At 42.4% G+C, this 10,657-nt stretch overlaps 1 protein-coding gene across 2 annotated transcripts; it reads left to right on the top strand.

The window, feature by feature from the left end:
- The first annotated feature begins 1,149 nt into the window (after positions 1-1,149).
- On the top strand, positions 1,150-6,832 carry LOC115196158 (zinc finger protein 2). Of its 2 annotated transcripts, XM_029756777.1 has the most exons (3): positions 1,150-1,793; positions 2,958-3,115; positions 4,411-6,832. In XM_029756777.1, the coding sequence occupies exons 2-3, from the start codon at positions 3,113-3,115 to the stop codon at positions 6,124-6,126; spliced, it is 1,719 nt and encodes a 572-aa protein (XP_029612637.1). In that variant the 5' UTR covers positions 1,150-1,793; positions 2,958-3,112; the 3' UTR covers positions 6,127-6,832. The 2 variants fall into 2 exon arrangements, with proteins under 2 accessions (XP_029612637.1, XP_029612636.1); XM_029756776.1 differs by lacking the exon at positions 2,958-3,115 and having other exon boundaries at positions 1,152-1,793.
- The last annotated feature ends 3,825 nt before the right edge of the window (positions 6,833-10,657 follow it).

The following is a 10,657-nucleotide window of genomic DNA, read 5'->3' on the forward strand; positions in this document are numbered from 1 at the left end:
TTTGTTGTTGACGGAACGTTGATGGAGCGACGCAGCGATTCATCTCTCCAACAGCATCCTGGAGAGGAGCGCTGCTGCGCTGGGAATGTACAAGCGAAATATTTTGCTCACCTGCCTTTGACAAAGTGGCCACTGCTTATCACAGGGCGGCATCAGCGCTCACCTATACTGAACAAAAAATATAAACGCAACATACAACAATTACCAAGATGTTACTGCGTTACAGTTCATATAAGGAATTCAGTCAATTGAAATCAATGTATGTATGGATTTCACATGACTGGGAATACAGCAATGCATCTGTTGGTCACAGATAACTTAAAAAAAACAAATGGGCCTCACAATGGGCCTCAGGATCTCGTCACAGTATCTCTGTGCATTCAAATTGGCATCGATGAAATGCAATTGTGTTCGTTGTCTGTAGTTTATGCCTGCACATATCATAACCCCACTGCAACCATAGGGGAGGCACTCAGTTCACAATGTTGACATCAGCAAACCGCTCACCCACATGACGCCATTCACGTGGTCTGCAGTTGTGATGCCGGTTGGAGTACTGCTAAATTCTCTAAAATGACTTTGGATGCAACTTATGGTAGAAAAATTAACATTAAATTATCTGGCAACAGCTCTGGTGGACATTCCTGCAGTCAGCATGCCAATTGAAGGCTCTCTCAAAACTTGAGACATTTGTGGTGTTGTGTGACAAAACTGCACATTTTAGAGTTGCCTTTTATCCCCAGAAGAAGGTGCACCTGTGTAATGATCATGCTGTTTAATCAGCTTCTTGATATGCCACACCTGTCAGGTGGATGGATTATGTTGGCAAAGGAGAAATGCTCACTAACAGGGATGTAAACAAAATTCTGCACAAAATTCAAGAGAAATAAGCTTTTTGTGCATATGAAACATTTCTGGGATCTTTTATTTCAATTCATGAAACCAATACTTTACGTTGCGTTTTTATTTTTGTTGTGTAAAAAGCCCATATGCCACTGTTTTGGGGCAAAATTATGTGAGTTTTTTTGTGTTGTTGGAGATGTGTCTTGGTCAGTTCAGTTCAGAAAATTCTTCCCTCATCAATCTGCAGGTTGCATGAGTGTCTGGCCCTGAGGGTGGGGGATCTTGAGTAGTAGATCTGTGCCAGCACAGAGGGATATGTCAATGAGTGACATGCTTCAGTAAGGTTGGCTTCTTAACCAATGCTTATCATTGATCAACTTATCAACTGTACCTCACAGAAAATAGATGTTGTGGTGGCAGCTGCAGAGAAGTACTTGGGTGTATGAGATTTGACTTCAGAAGAGTTATAGGGTGTGTTGAGTAGTGTCTGGTCTTCCCAGGCCGTTGGCATGGTGCAGGAGCCGATAGGGTTAAAGTAGTGGAACGGGGCAGTGGGTTGGAATGGTTTACCCCACCCACATTTTGTATCACAAAGTATAATGGATTTATACTATAGTCCAGTTGGTGGCGATAATGCAACATATTGGAAGCCAACCGCCATTAAACCCCACCGAAGAAAAATAAGAAACTGCTTAACGATTTCGACACATGCCTCGGAGCTCGATATCAAACGCAACATCACTAATCAAATGTAGCGAAAATCTTAAAATGCTAGCAACAAAATAAGACAAACCTGTTGTGTATAGAATAGCACAAAATACTTCGTTGTTTTTACCCGCAACCCTTCTTGGGATACAAAACATAGAGAGAAAATGGCGGAACTTCAGGAGGCAGGACTGCCCGAAACCATTCCGGAGAACCGAGATGAAGAGGAGCCGGCTAATTCAAAGGTATCATAATGGCTCTGAGACTCCGATTTTCACTTTGAAAGAACCGAGTTGCCGGATCAGACTTTTTTTTCGGGATCTTTAGTCCGGTAATGGCTAGAAGGAATCCAACTTTTGTAAAATGAACGTCAGATTTGACTTTTCATAGTAGGTTAGGATAATTAACGTAACAGGATAGTTAGGGTTAGCTAAAATGCCGAAAATTATACTTTTGATGTTCATTTGACTAGTCCCTTTAGTCCGGAAAATTACAGATCCGAAGCTTCTACGCATGTTGTATCACTTTCTACGCAGGTGTATATTTTCTATGCACAGATAACAGGCTACTCAGGCGAATGGTGCTCGTTTAATAAAGTTAGATCAAAGCTGAACGTCTGCAAGATTACATAATGATCACAGTATTCTACAGAACCGAATACAATAGGATAGAACAAAGTTACTGGTCTTACATTAACATTACACTATGCTATTATTTGATTCTGTTATGTAGAATTCCTGATTTTTATAATGTGATCTTGCAGACATTGAGCTTTGATCTAACTTTTATTAAATGAGTACCATTCGCTTGAGTAGCCTGTTCTCTATGGGTGAAGGAGAATAATACACATGCGCAGACGAGCGGATTTAGTGATTTGAAGGCCCCAGTCAGAGGCCAGTTTAAAGAAATGCGTATTGTATTCCCCTAGAGTCTAAGGTCCCAGGGCTGGATTTCTACTAAGCTAACATGTGGAATTGTTTTACGATGGTCATATCAAGGATCATTTAGCTATTTGATTTAGAATTTTAGGACCCCAGTAGGTATAATTTTTTTTTTTTAAAGTATTTGACGAAACATTGATTTTGGCCTTACTGCTACTAGACCATATAAATGCATTGAATAACAGATTCATACATGTAAAAACAGATAGTAAAAAATGTAATAAAAAGGAAGTATGTTTCGGTGTCTGTCCTATATCTGAGAGATATAAGAAAACTCAGGATTTAAAAAAAAAATAATTCCATTGAATTGCCTGTATACCTTTTTACATGGAAATGCCCTATTCAATTTTTGGCCCAGTACCGGGTTACCTTCAGACGAGTCCTGTGACAACGTTCGGACGCTACAGAAGCTTTTGTGAAAATACCGATTTTTCAGGATGTCTCTTGGTCTCTTAAACTCCTCTGTAGCTCGGGCAGCTTCCACCGCAGATACAGAAGGCTGACATGGGCAGATTTGGTGGATTGAGATGCAGCCCATGTTAAAAAAAGGTATCTCTAGCTTATGTCCAGCTCATGAAGCCCCTTGATGACATGAATCCTGGGGAAATTGCCTCTTCTGCCTGATGGTAAGTCTGCCAGTGTGCGCAGAATGTGATCTGCACATGCGCAGAAGCTTCTGGAAGCTCCAGATCTTTTCCTTTCCAGACTAAAGATCCCGAAAAAGTCGGATCCGCAGCCACAGCCTTAAAAGTATGCCAAACAAAAGCAATTGATTGCAAAGTTTAACAAACCATACAACTCCATGCACATCACAAGGATTACGTTTAACAATTTTCACAGAAAATTTGACAAAAACACATTTACTCAAAGACAGTGCAGATGTAAAGTTTCAAAACAGAATGATGGTAAAATTTGACTTTTTCCGAATTAAGATCAAAAGATTTCTGCAGAAAGAATTGGTTGTTGGCTATGATATTACACCTCGAGTTTAATTTATTTTATTTTGGTTATTGAATTACAGTAAGTGAAGTGGATTAACACCTGGTAACATAATGATGGTAACAGAATGACATCATGGGTCCCAGATCTGTCCAATACAGAAATCCATAGTTGTGAATGTCATTCTCTTCATGATGATGTATCCTGAATAGACACAAAGGTAGAAAAATGTAATATCTTCCTTTGCATGTTTGGGTATTATGCCTATTCTACAGACTGGCTATTATTCCAATGAGGTCCCCAAACAAGACCACATTTGGTTTGTCTGGACCAGACCTAATATGTGCCAATCACAGATGTCTGTTTCACAAGTTTGGACATCACTGTAAAACACAGTAGAGTACACTTCAGTACATCATAAACATACAGTGTCGGTTGTTCCTCAGTGGGTGAGAGGGCTGGTTACAGTAAATGGAAAGAGGGGGCTTATGGGTAGGTGTCAGTGAGAGCCGGGAGAGGTAACATTAACTGGAGAGAGAGAGAGAGAGAGAGAGAGAAGAGACTGGGAAAGAGAGGGCGGGTTTGTCCAGACGGTTTTCACACTTGCACCATGTGACAGAAAGCGAATGAAAAACAGTATTCTAGTGGAAGGGAGGACAGTAGCAGGTGACCCAACTGTGGTTTGTGACTACTATGAATTCCCATTGCAGCCAGTTTAGTTGCAGTCATTCTGTTATAATTTTGGGGTCATTCTGTGCCTTAATTTAAAACAAATATAGACTCTTAGCTTTTATTTGACACCAATTTCAATGTATAGACTTAATTTATTTGTTTAGATATTTATTGTATATGCTATCTATTCTAATTTGGACTTTAATCATAATGAAACGTAGGCTATATTATCTATTACAAAATTATGTTGTTTTGGAGAACAGAGATGATAGGCCTACTAGTAATTATGCTATTTTAAATGTATTTCCAGGCAGAGGAGATGGACACCTCAGAAGACCTGCAAGATGACAACCTGATGGAGCGGGAACACTTCCACAGTTCTAATAATGAACAGCAAGATGGACATTTAGTAGTTAGGAGGAATGTAATATTAGAACGAACAAAATTCAACCAAAGACAACAGGAAGCAGGAGAGACAGCTGATGATTTTATCACTGCACTTCATTGTTTGTCAGAACATTGTGGTTATGGAGCTCTGCTCAGTGAGAAAATAAGAAACAGGCTTGTCATGGGCTTATGTGACAGAAGACTGGCCGAGCAATTACGAATGGACCCAGAAATAACACTGGATGAAGCTGTCACACGCATTAGTCAAAAGCAACAGGACCTGCCGGAGAATACCTTCAAAGCTGCCAGTAACGCGGCAACTGTAGACAGTGTGCTTTCACATAGCAAACAGCAATGCCCAGCCAATACCCAGTGCCAAACAGAAAATAATCAAAACTCAGAAAGACCACAACAACCCCAAACAACGCAGGAGAATGGAGAGGAGCCCCTAGATACTGATGACTTCATTGAGGGTTTCAGACCTGGAGGAGAGAAGCCTCACTACTGCGCCTACTGCGGTCAGAACTTTCAAAAAGTAAGGGATCTTATAAGACACCATCGAACACATACAGGAGTGAAAGAAATGTTCTGCCCTGATTGTGGGAAAGGTTTTACCCGCTCTGATAATCTGAAAAGGCACCAGAGGACACATAAGAAAGGGGGTGATTGTCTTTACTGTGATAAAAGCTTTTCTGAACCTGGAGAACTAAAAATACACATGGAAGTACATAGTCAAGAAAGGCCATACCTTTGCCCTGACTGTGGGAAGCAATTCAAACAGTTATGGGTGTTGAAAAATCACCAGCTAAAACATACAGAGAAGATCTCACCACAAGAAAGGCATCACTACTGCTCTGACTGTGGGAAGAGCTTTACACGAAGGCATAGTCTTAGAAGACATCAGCAAGAAACACATACAGATGAAAAGCCGTACCACTGCTCTAATTGCGACAAAAGTTTTGCAGGACGTGAGAGACTTAAAAAACATCAACTAACACACAAGGAAAAGAAACATAAACATTACCGCTGTTCAAGGTGTGATAAAAGATTTCCTGACATGGCAAAACTAAGATCACACCTTCCCGTACATTCTGTAGACCTGGCACTCCACTGCTCGGACTGTGGAAAGTGTTTCTTAAACAAGACAAAGTTTGAAAGACACCTAAGAATACACACCGCAAGTGGAAAAAAGCCATTCCTCTGCACTGACTGCGGGGATGGTTTTACAACTTTACGACGGTTGGAAGAGCACCAGCGAACACATACCGGAGAGAAACCGTACCACTGCACTGAATGCGGGAAGCGTTTTGCACGTGAATGGACATTAAAGAGTCACAAGCAAGTGCACAAGTTAAAACACTCTGGAGAAAGAGCAGCCTATCCTTGCTCTGAATGTGGAAAGTCCTTCTCCCGTTCACGTGATGTAATGACTCATGTGAGAAGGGTGCATAATAAAGAGAGACCTTTCCAGTGCTTCTGCTGTGAAAAACGTTTCTTCCAAAAGAACTTCCTTACAGTACACATGAGAATTCACACTGGAGAGAAACCGTACCAGTGCTCAGACTGTGGACAAAGCTTCTCCCAAATTGGCGACCGAAAACGCCACCAGAAGAGGCAACACTCTAAAGAGGAGACTTGACCTCTATACAACAGTGTGGAAGGCCCCCTAATTTGGGAAAAAGTCGATGACTCCATCCTCCTCCGTGACCTGGAAACCGATGAGTGGTCGCCATATGTAGGAGATTGCCTCCTTTGTCAGAGGAACATCAGGGAAGAATCTCAATTGCATACTCCTCGCATCCCCTCGCCTCCTTCTCAAAACCCATTGGAGGAGAAGGTCATAGGGGAGGGACCTCTGGTTTTCTCATCCAATGGGTTTTGAGAAGGAGTCGAGGAGAGGGAACGTAAGGAGTACGCAATTGACATTCTCCCCCCGTGTATCCTACAGGCTCCCAATCACAACTAATCTTTTATCTATAAAATGTCTGGAACAACCAGCTAAACTTGTTTTTACCACTTTACACATATTTAGGGATTCCTCCTCTGTAAGCATCATTTGCTTGATGACGCGCAAGTGGAGTAGAAGAGTAATTTCATACATGCTATGGTTTGTTTTCACGTTTCCTCTCACTGATTACTTTTGACCTTTTTCAAAAGGAGGCGAGGAGAGTTTGCGTAACCAATTGAGAATGTCCCACAGAGACGCTCAATATGAAAGCACTACAACAGTAAAACAAACATATGCTATTACAATATTGGCAGTCTTTATTGTATTCTTTTTTGATCAACTTTGTCAAACAATTATTTGAATATTTTGTATCAAAAGTAAACTATTTTTATAAATGTATGTTTTTATTTTATCACCCTCGTAGTTTTCACCCGGCAAATTTGTATTTGTTAATCCTCCCCTGCACAAAGCATCCCATAGACCTGGCGGGTAGGAGCGTTGGGCCAGTAACCCGGAAGGTTGCTGGATCAAATCCCCGAGCTGACAAGGTAAAAATCTGTCGTTCTGCCCCTGAGCAAAGCAGTTAACCCACTGTTCCCAGGGGCGACGAAGACATGGATGTCGATTTAAAGCAGCCCTCCGCACTGCTCTGATTCAGAGGGGTTGGGTTAAATGCGGAAGACACATTTCAGTTGAATGCATTCAGTTGTACAACTGACTAGGTATTCCCCTTTCCCTATGGCCTGACTCCTGTGTGCACTTGCATGTGGGTTTTGACATGATTGGCTTGTCTGAATTGTGCCCTGCAGACATCACACCAGAGAGAACAGTCTATGACTAGGGTGGCTGGAGTCTTGGGCAATTTCTAGGGCTTCCTCTGACACCACCTGGTATAAAAAAAAAATGTAAAAATGTAGAGGTCCTGGATGGCAGGAGCTTGGCCCCAGAGATGTACTGGGCTGTACGCACTACCCTCTAGAGCACCTTGCCGTCGTAGGCCGAGCAGTTGCCATACCAGGTGGTGATGCAACACGTCAGGATGCTCTCGTTGGTGCATTCCCGCCACCTACTGTGCTGGAGTGTGGGCCAGAGACACTGCTAGCAGCCGCAATGGCAATGGGCACGGCTTGTAGTAAGTTACTCATAGTGGGTGCGGCATGTAATAACCACAGTCTGCAGATATACATTATTGAGGTGTTTGGGTAGCCAGGCAATCCATATCAAAGATGATCTATTATATTGACAAGAAAACTGAGTTGACTGTTCTAACAATGATTGAAGGCAGGTGAGATCAGGTGGGACCATTCCAATGAGACGGGGGTCACCATTGAGACCAGGGTCTCATTCTCAAGGGAGCCCTGTGAACATGAACACACAATTCAGTACAACATAAAGCAAAATAACAACATCAATACAACAAATACAACATGATTAATCAAAACCAACACAATGATCACATCTCCCTCAAGATTGATCTAAACTGTCCAATGGTGACCAACGAGTCCAGTTTCATGGTGGCCTGAAGGCTATTCCGCCCTATGGGACTCCCAATCATGGCCGGTTGTGATACAGCCTGGAATCAAACCAGGGTCTGTAATGACTCCTCTTGTACTGAGATGCAGTGTCTTAGACCGCTGTGCCATTCGGGAGCCCTCTGCTGCATAAATAATGTAATAGGCCAGGGAGATATGTATACTGTAGCTAAGAAAGTACTACTAAGTGTATGTTTTGTTGTAAGCAGTTAGTAGCCCATGTGCCTCAGCCTAATAATTTGGTCTGTTTTCACATCTTAATTTCGCCTACTGTTCTGATTTGGTGATGCACATGTAGCCTATAACCTGTTTTTGAGAAATGTAATCATTGAATATTGTAAGAGCTTTCATTGTCTGCTTATATAGCCCCTTTATTTATCCTACGGTTCTGACTTGGTGTACAGGCCAAACACTGTAAGAACGGCCCATGTTTTGAATTCTGGCAATTATGGATTGCCTCTTATCCGCTTGTCTTCCCCTTATGACATAGTTTCTACATCTCAATTGTCAGTAGAAACCACATTTGTTTAAGCAAGTCAGCCATATCACCTATGTTTTTTTTTTAAAGGCAGTAAATGAGGCTGAATGAACTGTTTCCCTGCTAGACAAGGCTCCGCTGATAGCCAGGTGTAGCAGTGATATAGTGCAATCCATGTATTGTTTAGTGTTGTGTAGTGGCTTAGCTGGCATACATCCCACATTTGTTTTATTTTTTTGGCCCCACCAAGATTTACATGCTAAAATTGCCACTGCCCAAATCAATAAAGTCACACTGCGGTTTTCCTGCTGTTCAATTGTTTTTTCAACCCAAATAAATGCCTGTATTATTCAATCATAACTCAATGTATAATACTGTATCAGTCCATTGCTTTTATTTTTACATTTGAATATTTCTAGACAAACAATTGAAACCACCATTGACATCCTTGTATCCACAGCCTTGTCCATGTGTGAGTGGGTACATGTTCCAACCCCAGTCCTGTGTTTATCAGACAGGGGCAGGCTATAGAAAGTGAAACATATGTAGCTACAATCCTTAATTAAAACAATAACAAGGGGCTCACTCCGCTGTTATTTTACTTATACTGTGGTGTTATAGTTAAGCAATTACATGTCGTTTTTTCAGAGGATGCGTAACAATCAATGGAAGACCCTGAGCAGAAAAAGTCAGCCAGACGACATGCAGGAGTGCAGAGATGCACAGCCATCTACAGATGGCCAAAAAGGAACATCTTGTACACCATTGAAACAAGCAAAACTACAACCAGGAGGACTACACACCTCACAAAGCCGCCTTAATCACCTTGTATTTGACTTCATAGAGGATGTGCAACCCTTTTCACTAGTAGAGGTGCCTTCATTCCGCAAGCTAGTAGAAGGAATCAGTGGGGGAGAAAGGTCATGGGTAGAAAGACCTTTGATTCAATGAATTGAAAGGAATTTGAGTCCATGAAAGAAGCTCTCTCCACCAAACTCCAGAGTGCACCACAGCAGACATCTGGTCTGCCCATAACAGAAGCTTTTTCGGTATGACATGCCACTGGATCGAGGAGGACACCTTGGAGAGGAAGTCAGCTGCTTTGGCTTGTGCGAGACTGAGAGGACGTCATACCTACAAAATAATAATTTTGTTAATAAAGCCGCATAAACATGGTCTCTTTTTTTGCTTTCTCAAGGCAGCTCCAAAATGCAGGTGTTTTAGCCTAGCTCAGTGCTTTCTGTGGTGGTGGGGCAGCCAGTGGAAAATACGGCGCGTAGGGGTTGGTAATGTTCTCTAGTTGCACCGTGATTGGCTCAGCATTCTGTCACTCTTGGGGAAAATACGTCACCACCAAATTTACGGGAAAAGCTTGAAAATTCAAGCTCATTGGGTGCTGCCGTAGACTTACATTAGAAGTGCCCATCCAAGAAGGCTCAAGGTCAATGGTCAAATCATGTTATATCTAGCGTAGCTTTGATTGGACTGATCATGTCATCATCATGCATCAAGTTGGCATGATCATGTCATCATCATGCATCAAGTTGGCAATCTATTGGCAAATCCTTTTCAATCCTTGTCATATAAAGAGAAATTATAGATAAAACGAATCGGTGCTCATCGGCTATTAGACATAAACAGCACATAAGTTGGAAATTGCAAATTCAACAATGAGTGCTAAGGCACCACTGCAGCCCCGGGTTCAATCCCAGGCTGTGTCACAGCCGGCTGTGACCGGGAGACGGCGTACAATTGGCCCAGCATCGTCCGGGTTAGGTGAGGGTTTGGCCGGCCGGGATGTCCTTGTCTCATTGTGCTCTAGTGACTGCTTGTGTCGAGCTGGGTGCCTGCAAGCTATCTTTTGGTCTGTTCGACAGTGTTTCCTCTGACACATTGGTGTGGCTGGCTTCCGGGTTAAGCGAGCAGTGTGTCAAGAACCAGCGCGGCTTGGCTCTCGACCTTCGCCGAGTCCGTAGGGGAGTTGCAGCGATGAGACAAGATCTTAACTACCAATTGACTATCACGAAAAAGGGGGGAACGCCATGGCCCAGAAAAGTTTGAATACATTGGCAAGGCTGTCAATCCAGCATGACTTCTGCCGCGTTCAAAACAACTGGAATCTCGGAACTGGGAAATCTCAGACTTCAAAAAGTTCAAGACAACTGGGAACCCGGATGAAATTGGCTCCGACAGGGAAAATACGTAAAATAGT

The sequence above is a fragment of the Salmo trutta genome, chromosome 6, assembly GCF_901001165.1.
Source record: "Salmo trutta chromosome 6, fSalTru1.1, whole genome shotgun sequence".
Taxonomy (NCBI): domain Eukaryota; kingdom Metazoa; phylum Chordata; class Actinopteri; order Salmoniformes; family Salmonidae; genus Salmo; species Salmo trutta.